Source organism: Xyrauchen texanus, chromosome 6 (genome assembly GCF_025860055.1).
Source record: "Xyrauchen texanus isolate HMW12.3.18 chromosome 6, RBS_HiC_50CHRs, whole genome shotgun sequence".
Lineage (NCBI taxonomy): Eukaryota > Metazoa > Chordata > Actinopteri > Cypriniformes > Catostomidae > Xyrauchen > Xyrauchen texanus.
Genome location: NC_068281.1, coordinates 21,321,136 through 21,334,435, shown reverse-complemented (window position 1 = coordinate 21,334,435; position 13,300 = coordinate 21,321,136). Strand labels below are relative to the sequence as shown.

The 13,300-nt window shown below is 37.6% G+C and overlaps 1 protein-coding gene across 2 annotated transcripts in view; it reads left to right on the top strand.

Annotated features, from left to right (window-relative positions):
- The window catches only part of LOC127645046 (V-type proton ATPase subunit H-like), a 46,816-nt gene that overhangs the window by 8,253 nt on the left and 25,263 nt on the right, over positions 1-13,300 (top strand). Inside the window, exons 3-7 of one of the 2 annotated variants that reach the window (XM_052128561.1) lie at positions 672-771; positions 1,007-1,096; positions 2,289-2,402; positions 6,111-6,215; positions 13,204-13,257. In XM_052128561.1, coding sequence (XP_051984521.1) covers positions 672-771; positions 1,007-1,096; positions 2,289-2,402; positions 6,111-6,215; positions 13,204-13,257 — 463 coding nt within the window. The remainder of the gene's footprint in view (positions 1-671; positions 772-1,006; positions 1,097-2,288; positions 2,403-6,110; positions 6,216-13,203; positions 13,258-13,300) is intronic. The other variant, XM_052128562.1, reaches the window with a different exon arrangement.

Here is a 13,300-nt window from a genome sequence, read left to right as displayed (position 1 = left end):
GGACCCCTAATAATAAGAAAATTGGAACAAATACAATATGGTTCCTGCACCTTCAGTGCTTGGACCCCTAAAAATCAGAACAAATACAATAGGGTTCCTGCACCTTCAGTGCTTGGACCCCTAAAAATCTGAACAAATACAATATGGTCCCTGCACCTTCGGTGCTTGGACCCCTAATAGTAAGAAAATTGGAACAAATAGAAAAGGGTTCCTGCATCTTCGGTGCTTGGACCCCTATTTATGCGCTTAAAAGTTTATTGGTCATTATTGTTTTTTTATTTCTGCTCTAAACAATCTAATTTAATAATGATATGGAAATTCTCTTATAAAAGAAGATGTATGATAAATGGTCTGAAAACAGATTGCAATAAAGACAAAAGTGTAATTTCACTCCATTTTTCCTTGACAGTAAGATTACAAATTAATAACAAATTCAAACCATAGAGAGCTTCATGATTGTCTCACAATATTGTAACATACATGAAGAAAAAAGCTGTTCTCAGACAAACAAAAACATGTGTGTGATCTTGAGCAAAGCTTATTTGAAATTTTAGGTAAAAAAACAACAACAAAACAATGGTACCTACCTAAAGCCAATATAAAGGGCCTGAAAGGGTCTCATTTTAGTCATTAGGAAGCTAATCCTAAAACTTGTTTCATTTGTTTTTCAGGGGCCAAATGATCTCAGCCGAGGACTGTGAGTTCATTAAGAAGTTTGAGGTTGCCATGTCTGAAGAAAAACAAGCAATTCTGACAAAAGAAGGACATCAGGTTGATAATATTTTTCCCCCATCCACACTGTCCCATCTTAGGTATAGGTAGCTTAATCTTAAGCACTTAATAAAATGTCTGATCAGTTATGCAACATTAATGAGGTACATTTCTGTTTTTTTATATTTGGTTAGTGCATTTTAATCTTTGTGAATAAGACCAAATCAATAGACTCTCATTGTATATGGTTGTAATGCAATCAAATATTTATACATTCTTCTGAAATGTTTGATAGTGTGCAAAGACCTTCCTCAACCTGATGTCTCATATATCCAAGGAGCAAACAGTTCAGTACATCTTGACCCTGATTGATGACACGCTGCAGGTAAAAACACACACCCATGCACAATTTCAGATATGTAACAAGTACAAATTTAATGTCCATAAAAATGAACGTATTGAAATGAAAAACACTGACAGTTATGCGAATATTTCTATGACATTTGCTTTTTTCCTCCACAAATACCCAATCAGAGCCTTGGTCTGCAAACCTTCAAAAAGGAGAAATGGGAGGTCCTCCTGCTGATTTAGACAAAATAGTACATTATTGCCCAGACACGGATTGATGCTCTAGTATAGCCTTTTCTCTGTATACTGCAGCAATATAATCCATCAAGACTGTACAGATAGATGGCCTTAACTTTCAATAGCTTTTATGTAGCCTGTGGAACTGTAGTGTCTATACTGAGCATTTCTGTATTCATACAATTACTTCCATTGTTATGCAAAGTGATTATCATTTTAAAACCAAAACAAACAGGCTCATCTTTCCATTTAAAAGTTATTTGTATTTTACCCATCTGTCTCATGGGAAATTGAGGAAATGAAGGGTCTGTCTTACTCACTGAACTCTTCAAGTATCTTGTACATTTAGGGTATATAAAGCATTTTTCAAGGATGCCGCAGTGCTACCAATTGTAGCACATGAAGTGAAACCTTACAAATGGTGAATTTGGATCATTGGCTTCTAAAATAGAAATCTGTTTCTGACATTCTGATACTCAACGGACTATCAATAACTGTAAACACAATGAAAGTTATAAAATGTTCTATATATTTTAATGTAAATTTATATAATGGTATGTCTTCAATATTTACACCATTTCTTATTATGTGAAAAGGTCTAGGTTAAGATTTTGGCAAGCACATGCTAAAATGGCCTCATCTTACTGAAACTAAAAAAGTGCTCTTTTGATCGTTTTCTATTGAACATTACAGAAATTACAGAACATTATAGAAAAATAATTATCAAAGGGACATAATCTAATTAAAAACTTTTAAAAGCCTCTGAGGAATGCTCAGCTGAAATGATCAGTGTACAGTGATTCGTTTTTTAATAGTCACTTGTAAAATGTTATTCGTTTATAAAATATTTTAATGTCCAGTGGAAAGCAATGAAATAAAACCTTGAACATTAATATCAGAAGGCGTGGCTTGGACCATGACTTTTCTGTTAATATCTTTTATTATCAATTAATTTTATGTTACCATAATGTGTCTTTTGCTCCACCATGTAGGAAAATCATCAGAGAGTGAATATCTTCTTTGATTATGCCAAGAAGACTAAGAACACAGCCTGGTCATATTTCCTCCCAATGCTGAACCGTCAAGATCTCTTTACTGTTCACATGGTAAGTTGCAGCTATTAGACGGAGTAAGACTACAATTTAAGGGCCAGAGGCTTTTCTGTTTCACAGATGTTTCATCATTGACCGCACACTAAAATTATGCCATCCACATAGTTCAATTTGTCTAAATGTCCTTAGTAGAATTTTTAGTCTACTTTGAGGGTGAACTAATGTCCCCTTAACGCATCAGCTTATCATTGATGTAAAATGCTCCCAATTAATTTAAGGCATTTTAAGTAGCTCATTTACCGGCACAAGAATTTAAATTTCACAACCGTAGAATATGCAGCTGGTGGTCGTTCCATCACAGACAAAGGTCACCATGGAATATGAAACAATACCACACAGGCAATGAGACTACACATGTCTTTAATGACTTAATAGCTTAGACTGTTTGACGGACTGCAGTTACAGGTATTGTCCAATGACTGCCAGACTTTAACTGCTTAGTAGTATTTATTGCACATTACATAAAGTATAGAGTGTTATTCTATGAAGCAATCATAGAGTTGTTTTAATTTGAACAACAGCCTCTATATCCATTATCATTTAGAAGGTGATTGGGCTATTATTTAGGGCCATAACCCTTAATAACCCTTTGTTTGAGAGCCCTAATTGATGTGGAGTACATCAATAATTTATCAAAAGTATCTCCATGCTTAGTTTTGAACAGATACTCAAAAGCAAAACTATTTCCTTGGACACTTTATTTCTAAGGACACCCACTTCACACACAGAGCACTGTGAAGTCAGTCTTCACAGTTTATTACCCTTCAGGCAGACTTTGGGCACAGGGCCATGAACTGCGTGCGGATATTATTATCCCTGTGCCATGCTCACCTCAACTTTTAATGAAACAGTTTAAAGTTCTCCCTTTGCATTGCAAGCAGTGTAAATGTCATGTCTTCTGGAAACATCAGAATGGCTCTGAATCTGAATGCATTCATTATCTAGCACACACAGTGATGGAGGGAGGGAAAGAGCCCTCAGTGAATCACATGGTCAAGAATTGTAACATATTCTTCAGTGGTGTTAGGATCCTTAATTTCAGGTTGAATGTTTCTGTCTAAAGCAAAAGTCACCTCCACTTTTCACAATTAAGGCACATAATTGGCACTTATTTGACAGGATTAGAGGGAAATAGAGATAAGACAGGAAGTAATGGGGAACTGGATCAGGAAATCTTATTAGTGGAATTCGAACTCACTTCACCCATATGAGCATCCAGCTCTGTGTTATAACGTGTGCTAACTGCTAGGCTACACACATCTTCGACAAATCATCATCTATAGTCCTTACTAAACTGTTACAGTATAAGAATTCTCCACTTTCTACTCTTTATTTTTAACATGATGTTCACACTGACAAAGCAACCAGAAGTCAATTTCACTCATTATAAAGAAAAATTGTAGACCTTTAGTAATGCGATGTGGGTGTGTCCAGCAATGCGACAAAACGGAGAACATTTTTATGTTTAGCAAATAAGCTTTAACTCAATGCAACGGTCATCAGTGGGAATGAAGACATTGGATTACATGTGATCCGTCTTCAGTGAGTCGATTTTGTATAGTACTTTTCACAACACACATTGTTTCAAAGCACCTTTACAGATAATCATGCTTTAACAGAAACAAAACTGATATATATATATATGTCTTAACATCATTATGTGTGACACACAAAAAAATATATTTTTACGATTTACGCATTTTTTTTTCTGAACTAAACTCTATCAAATTTAATTGAGTACTTTCAACAAAATTAAATAAAAAACCTAAACTTTTAAATTTTGTATTAATTTAATTTAGTAAAAAATTACACTTCAATTTGATGGAATTTATTATTTTTTTAAATTGAAATACGGAAATCTTAAAGGGGACCTATTATGCAGAAATTCACTTTTGCATGGTGTTTTTACATAAATGTGAGTCGGCAGTGTGTTTACACAACCACCCTACAATGTTAAAAGTCCACCCACTACTCTTTCTTATATTTTTATTAATCAAAAACATTGTCAAATTGAGTGGTTTTCATTTCTGCACTAAAATGACATCACGTTAGAGCATGCCTGATCACTCCACCCTATTATCATAGATCCTCCCCTGAGTGATCTACACACAGTCTGTAATTTGTTTTCGAGCTGGAGCAGATAGAGTGAGAAGAATAATGTCTCAGCTTCGTAAGTGTTATAAGTGTTCTGTTTTTGGCTTTAAAAGTGAACATATGAGTCTTAATGTACTCCCGGCATCAGAGCCACTGAAGATGTAGTGGACAAGTTTTGTTTTTTAAGTAAATGTGCTCCAAAACATACAACAATGTGTGTATGTTTGTGCAAATCATTTTACACCGGACTGCTTTGTGAATGAGTGTCAATATAAAGCAGGATTTTCTAAAAATTTGATTCTCAAGCATGGATCAGTACCAACTGTTTGTGTTCCAGCTTTATATCCTGAAGATGTAAGTATATTTTGTGAATGTTTGCAAATCACCTTTCCGAATGTGCTTGTTAGCTGATTCCATGGCTAATGCAGCTAAAGTTACCATTGTCTCTGATTGTATTCACAGAGACCAGAGCTATGTTGTTATTTTTTATTTTTAACCAAAAACGCTTACTGTCAGTTACCATTGTCTCTGATTGTATTTACGGAGACCATATATATATATTCATACATATATGGCTGAACTCAGGGCTGGACTGTTAATCTGGCATACCGGGCATTTTCCCGGTGGGCTGACGCATTGGGGCCGATCAGGGGTGGACTGGCCATCAGGAGAACCGAGCGGGCCGGTGGGTCGGCTGCGAAATGGGCCGAATGGGCCGCGATAAGCTAAAATGGGCCCTGCGTTATGCAGAACGGACCTCAAAACGGCACCTTGATATGCAGAAAAGGACAGTGAATAACTTTTGGGCCAGTTGCTATGTAAAATCCCGGCCCGATGTTTTTGACTTCATAGACACATTCTGGGGACACCTGAAACTTGTATTACATCTTGTAAATGGGGCATAATAGGTCTCCTTTAAAAATATGCTAAATTATTTTTTGGAGTGCACTTTGTTCAAGTTTTGACAAGATGAACTTAAAAGTAACTGTAAGCATTTTTCCCATTACATGTGTTTTGTCTCTGTCCACATACAGGAATACAATCTAATCAAATATATAATAAAAAATAAAAACATGTCAGAAATTGTTGGCATTTTAAATAAGTTTGATTCATGGATTGTTCAGCTTGTTCATGAAAAGATGCATTAAGCATTGGTGCAACTTATATATAAATAATATTCCCTCCAAAATTATGTTTTTCATTGATAACAATCAATGAAAAAAAAAGTTTGAATGAAAATAGGATGTCAGTTGTGCAGCTCACCTATAACAGTATTGCAACCAGTCAGTATGCTGTATTTTATCTCCAGTAATAAATTCACTGTCAGTGTGAACAGTCCTTTCATCTCATTGTATTTTTCTTACCAAATTGTTAACTTTGCTGCACTTATAATACTACTCCTTAGGATGAATTGCTTCTGTTTTAGCCTAGTATTTCTCATTTGTTGCTTTGGTTTAAATGTCTTTATTGTTTCACAGTATCATTATACAACAAAGAAAAAGGCTCTTGCCAGTCCTTTGAATTGCAGAAAAGATATGTATGGAAATCACATATAACAGAAATAAATTTTTAGAGGCATTGGCACAACGTTTCTCTTTTTCCCCTCAGGCTGCGAGGATCATAGCCAAGCTGGCTGCCTGGGGACGTGACCTGATGGAGGGCAGCGACCTGAACTACTACTTCAACTGGATTAAGACCCAACTCGGCTCTCAGGTAGAAAACATGAGGAGATTTCATTCTAAATTCATCAGAGCTTCTCTGTCCAACCAATTAAGATTATTAATTAATATTTAAAATTTTTGGTCACACTTTATTTTACAGTGTTCATGTTACTATGCATTTACATACTACATTTAATTTTGTAGAGCTGTATTGGAATATTTTTCTTGTTATTATGATAGACCGATTTCAAGAAGGTTTAAGGAAGTGACTTCTTTTTGTTCCTTGAACAATTCCTGCTAGTTTTCGAACTCAGACTGCGTTCCAAACTGCATAAGTCACCCTCCGAAGGGCACTTTGAAGGGAGAACAATCATGATAGTCATGCTTTAAGATCGCTTCAAACTGCATTTCCAATACAAATTACTTAATGTTCTGAATTGCCCTTATTTTTGAGACCCACACCTTTTAGCCTTTCAGAGCTCTTAGAGTGGATGGTAAAGTCTTCAAAATATATAGGGACGATCACTTCGGAATGGAACACACCCTCATTCAGAACAACAGGGGGAGGCGCTTCATCTATAGTGACTTTAACACGATTAATGTTACTTTATGACAGTTGTCATAAAATGTCATTGGGCCATCTTGTTTGGTGGCTGGATGCTCCCTGGATGCTTGGAACTAACAGAATTTAAAGCTTTTAGATCTCTGAAAAAGCAAAGAAAAATGGACACATGAACCACTTCAGTGAAACGAGATGATTGGATACGTGCAGAACTAACAACTGTAGCACTCTGGCTCTCTGGTTGGTGAAAGACATTTATGTAAAATAATTATACGTTTGAGAGGTAGATCTGTAAATGTGACTATAACAGGTTCTCATGAGGTGAAAGGAAGAAGCGAGAGACGGCGAATACAACTCAAAGGATTATTTATTTTTAACAACTCAAAGGCTACGCTTTTCAGCGGAAATATATTGTTCCTTGTAAATGGCATGGTCTCGGGGTGTGTGTAGCTCTCTCTCCCCTCACTGGCATCTTGCTTGCCCGTAAATCCATCTCCAGCTCTCACTGCAATGACAAACAGCTGTTAGAGATAATCTTTGACAGGTGATGAGCCAGCGCTCGACCACGCCCCCACCACCACAGTGACTATTGATGACTTCAATTGTAATGAATGAAGCTGTGCAAGTTATTTACTATTACATTTAGTCATTTAGCAGACGCTTTTATCCTAAACTTTTAACCTAAGCATCATTGAACAGTGTAACGCAGTTCAATGGAAAGGAGGAGGCAAGAACCGGCTTGTCCATATAAATAATATTTTAATGAGTAACTTAAACAAAAGACAAACACACACACACGACGGACATGTCCGTAAACAATCTCTCTCTCTCTCCCGCATCATCCTCCGCAGTCGGCCTTTATCCCTCTCGGAGGCTTGATTAGCCTGATAAGGGACCGGGTGTGTAGAATCACCAATTGTCTCATCATTTCAATTGTCTCAACGGCTTGCAAACAGCCCACACAAAACCTATCCATCTCGGGACTGTTCTGAGTTTGGTTTGCTATTACTGTGCATTGCTTTTTTCTTAAAACATTTAAACTTTATTTAAACGTTATTCAAAATATTCTTGTAATAACGTGGCACTGGGGCACAGAAGAGGAGGTGGTGGCATCACCACGTTGCAAATGAGGAGCATGTTTTAAAAAAAGAAACTATGCAAGAAATACAAATGTCTTCAGTTTACTGTAAATAATGGCTTGAGGGTTTAATAGGAACAATGCTATGTGAATGTAAGGAAATTAAGACTTAAATATACCTTACCTTAAAACGGTAATTAAATATTACCGTTGTGCTACGATAAACATTTATCACTGATGTCCCTGCATGAAATCATTAAATATCATTTGTAGGTAAATATGGTTGTTTATTCATCGGCTATGTATTTATATGTTGGTAAATGTACCAATTAGAATATGATTAACACAACTTTATATGTGTGATGAATATTATTCTTCCATGAACTCATTAAGTGGAGAACATGACTTGATTATTTGAAACTTGCAGAAATCCTGTTTGATAAGCAGTGTGGCATGTTCTAATGCCTTGTTGAATGCGTGCCCCATCCTAGCTGTACAATTATTTATCCCTTTCATATTTTAGCTGTCAGAACAGCTGAAATTACCCATAATATTCATAATTACATCATATTCTTCAAATCAGTCTGATAATTGCTGTCACATTTTATACTGGTGTTGTGGGAAAAAATCCCAGCACATAAAATGTATTTCCGCTGCAGATGTGCATGTTTAGAGGTGAAATTCCACATGCATCTTATGTTTTGTCACTGAATACCTTGTATTTTTCAAAGCAGTCTTCTTTTAGACTTTATTCAAATGCTGTGGACAAAATATCAGTTATAGAATTTTTGCTTTGATTTGAAGTAAAAAAAACTAAATCTTAGCTGTCCGTGGGTTTAAAGGAATTCTTGTGTCTTTGATATTTATAGATTGATGGATGGTGGATATGACCAAAATGTCTATGTCACGATACAAGTCATTTAATATAGTGGGTAGAATAGAATAGAAGCCTTTATTTTGGTCACACATTATACATACATTTTTGCATATATACAGTGAAATGTATTTTTTTTCACATATCCCAGTTTAGCTGGGATTAGAGTGCAGGTTTAGCCATGATACGGCGCCCCTGGAGCAGATAGGGTCAAGGGCCTTGCTCAAGGGCCCAACAGTGGGATCTTAGCGGTGCTGGGGCTTGAACCCTTCGACCTTCTGGTCAGTAACCCAGAGCCTCAACCGCTGACAACAGGATTGAGCAGAGAACTGCCTAAGCACGACTGAACCTGTACCCTCCTGATCGTTGAATGAGGTACTTGCCTCACTGCCCAGGTAGCTATGCTACAGCAGTCCAGTCACAGATACAGATTAAAGGATTTGTTCAAGGGCACAGTGGTGCTAATTGAAGTTGCTTAAATGTTTTACCACCAGCACAGGGGAACCAGGGGTTGACCTTCCTTGTGATGGAGCCAACCTAAGACCTCTTTACTTTTTTAAAGAAAAAACTATGATTTTACTATGATCCAGTTCAACACAGTATACTATAGATGTTATTACTTGCTTGGGAAAATTGGTGAAATATCTTGTACAATGTTTTTGAGTTATAATATTATTTATATTTATAATAAGGACAGAGTGATACACTCATCAGCTGTATAACCTTGAAAAATTACTACATTGGTTGGCTTGACTTGATGCCAAAGTGAAAAGATGAGATTGAACAAAAACAGAAAGATTTCAGGCTGTGTGGCAGAAAATATATTTGTTAGAACTATTAATGTTTTATAAAGCATTTAAATTATCCATTAATCATTCATTGAATGATAGATAAAATACTTTAGGCCATGTCTACTATGTTTTCATTTGAAAACACATCAATTTTGCCTATTTTCGCTTCTCATCCATACTAGAAAGGCGTCTTCCCCCACCGACACAAACACAGATGTGTTTCTTTCCATAACCGCATTGGAAACCGCTTTGAAGTCAGGAAATTGAACAGTTCACCCCAAAATATTTATTTTCTCATAATTTACTCACGCTCATGCCATCCCAGACATGGATGACTTTCTTTATTCTGCAGAACACAAATGAATTTTTTTGAAGAATATCTCAGCTGTGTAGGTCCATACAATATAAGTGAATGGAGGCCAGAATTTTGAATCTCCAAAAACCACATAAAGCCAGCATTAAATCTACACTGATTACCTTAATGAGTTGACTACTTAATTTATTGAATATACTAATTTCCTCAATTGAATTGAGTAATAAAGTAAAAATATAGAATTACATAACTATTTAAGTTAATATAGACTTAACTCAGATTTGCTATTTAACTGTTTAAAACTTTATAATTGTATTCAATATTTGTATAAATAATTCACGTGCAAGGCATTGTGGGTATTTCCCATAGCCTCAATTTTGTACTCCAAAGTTTGAATTTTTACACCTAAAACCTTAAGTTTATGGATTTAAAAAAATAATAAGTTCAAGGAACTTGGATAATTAAGTTATGAGCCCAAAACTGATTTTTCCAGTTACGACAACATAAGGGTTTACAGTGTATATATTTAGAAGCAATATAATAGGTGTGGGTAAATCTTTTTTTTTTTATTATTATATTTTCACTTCCACATTCTTCTTCATTTGTTTTTTTTGGCGATTCTTCATGCATATCACCACCTACTGGCTAGGGCTGGTCAAAGGGGGAGATTTATAGAAAAAATTACCAATTTTAAAAAAAAACTAAAACAAGATAGTCACACCCCAATTTCATGGCATTGGTCAATTGCCAATAGTTCAATAGCACCACAGTGTTTACACTTTTGTTTTAAATTTAAAATATTCATTTCTTAAACTGGGAATGCAAGGAAGTATTTAACTATTAACAAAGTATTTTTTGTCATTAAAATATTGGATTTATTTGCTTATAGATCATGTGATGCTAAAAAAGTCTACCTTCATTATCAGTTCCCCTACAAATGATCTAGGATGTTGGTGTAAAGGGAATATAAGGGAAAGGGGGAGGCGAGAACTGGCTTGACAATATAAATAATAGTTTTAATATAAAACTTAACAAAAGACACACACACACACACACACACAAACACACACATGACTGTCAGCTGCCCGTAAACGATCTCTCTCTCTGTCGCACCACCATTCACAGTCGTCCTTTATCCCTCTCGGAGGCTTGATTAGCCTGATAAGGGACCGGGTGTGCAGAATCAACACCCGGCCCTGCCCTCCGCCCTGTCACATTCATGATGTAAACCCCCCCCTCCCTCTTTCCCTGGGGGTGGGCGTGCTCATAGCCCCATCTACTGGTAGGTCATCCCAGCCTTCCTGATTCTGGGAGGGGACAAGGGGAGGAAAACAGAAATAATAAAAATGGGGGGGTGCTTGTAAAAACACTGTAAAAAACACCAACGCGTAGCAGCAGTGAGAGAGAGATGAAAAAAAACTTACTCGCAAGTTCTCTGATACACCGTAGCTTGGTCCTCGGCCACTCCTCCACACTCTAACGGATGACAGCCACGCTTCCCCGGGCGGATCGGTGGCAGTCGTTCAGCCCCTGGCAGACAGAACGCCCTGTCGCGTTCTCTGGGAACAGAGGGGGTCTCCCCCACCCCTGCCAGCGGTTTTCCCTTCCAGTCGGTCGGCAGCGAGCCCCTCCCCACTCGCGGTTGGCGGTCTCAGACCCCGCTGTGTTTCAGCGGCCGGTAGGGGACTCCTCCATCCCTGGCAGCGGCCCTGACCACTCCAGGCGGTCAGTTAGGAGCCCCTTCTCCCCTCGCGGTCAGTGGCCGTTCCTCAGCTGTTGCACCACCATTCGCAGTCGGCCTTTATCCCTCTCGGAGGCTTGATTAGCCTGATAAGGGACTGGGTGTGCAGAATCACCACCCGGCCCCACCCTCCGCCCTGTCACAGTTGACTTTTTCATGCAGATCATATTTTAGCCTGAAGACCCTCTGCAAAAATTAGTGTTTTGAAAACCATAAGGCCCTCTGCAAAAATGTGTGTTTTGAAAATCATAAATAGATGACCACTCCCAGAACGGTCATTTTACTAGACCATTCAGAGTGCACTACATAAATTTGCTTCATTATATCTAAGCTATATGAATTAAGATTCAACTTTATTGTCATTGTGCAGAGTACAGGTACAGAGCCAATGAATTGCAGTTTTTTTCGCATATCCCAACTAAGCTAGGGTTAGAGCGCAGGGTCATCCATGAAACCGCGCCCCTGGAGAAGATAGGGTCAAGGGCCTTGCTCAATGGCCCAACAGTGGTATCTTGGTGGTGCTGGGACTTGAACCCAGAGCCTTAACCGCTGAGCCACCCTATGAATAACCATGTTAAAGACACTGTAACACAGTTCAATGGAAAGGAGGAGGTGAGAACTGGCTTGACAATATAAATGATCATTTAATTGTAAACTTAACCAAAAAGACAAATACACACACAGGTATCTGGCAGCTGCCCGCAACTCACTCTCTCTCTCTCTCTCGCTCTCTCTCTCTCTCTCTCTCTCTCTCTCTCTCTGTCTGTCTGTCTGTCACACTGCTGTCTCCGGTCGCCTTTATCCCTCTCAGGCTTCATCAGCCTAATTAGGGGCCGGGAATCCTGACCCAGCCCAGAACTCTGCCCTGCCACAGACACCATGAAATCAGAGTTGGAGATTTGCGTATTTTAGTCTATGTTTGTTAGCTTTGAGGCCATCTGTATGCAAATGTTTTCCTAAAAGTTGACTCTTGCTTGCACACTTTTATCCTGGAAAGTGCTCTCTATAATGAGAATGTCCCTGCCCTCCATCTGCTTCTGACTACTAGCAAGGGGCATATCATGTTCATGGCTTCTCTCAGCCCAGTAGGGGGCGGTATGCATGAAGAATTTAAATCACAAAAATATTAATAATAATTAAAAAAATAATTTTGGCACCCATTTACTTGCATTGTATGGACCAAAAGAGCTAAGAAATTAATCTTAAAATCTTCATTTGAGTTCAGCAGATGAATGAAAGTCATACACATCTTGGATGGCATGAGTGTGAGTAAAGGATGAGAGAATTTTTATTTTTGGGTGAACTATTCCTTTAAAATAATTTATTCTCATCCTCACTAAGCCAAATGACAATAAACGGCAATTCAATTTTGTTTCTGCATTTCTTTAGATGTCGCAAATATTTTGAGTCATATAACATTTAATCTTTTGTTTCTTCAAGCATTTGATTTTGCAGTGCAGCTTTGACCGAAATTAATTCAGGTCTATTCTTCCACATTATTCGAGATGATTGAATGTCATGAACAAGCTGTCTCATTGACTCCATTTGTACAGGAGTCATTTATATTCCTGCTATCATTGTCTGTGCACACCGCTCAATGCTGCTTCAACAAGAGACCCAAAATCACAGATTTTTTTTCTTTCTATCTTTTTTTTGTTTTTTTTTTTGTTTTTTTTGATAGAAACTACATGGTACAGGTGCCGAACCTGGAATAGGGACCATCTCCCCCAGTGAAGTGAGTATGTCACGAAGAAGGTTGATGTGCATCTAGGTGAATG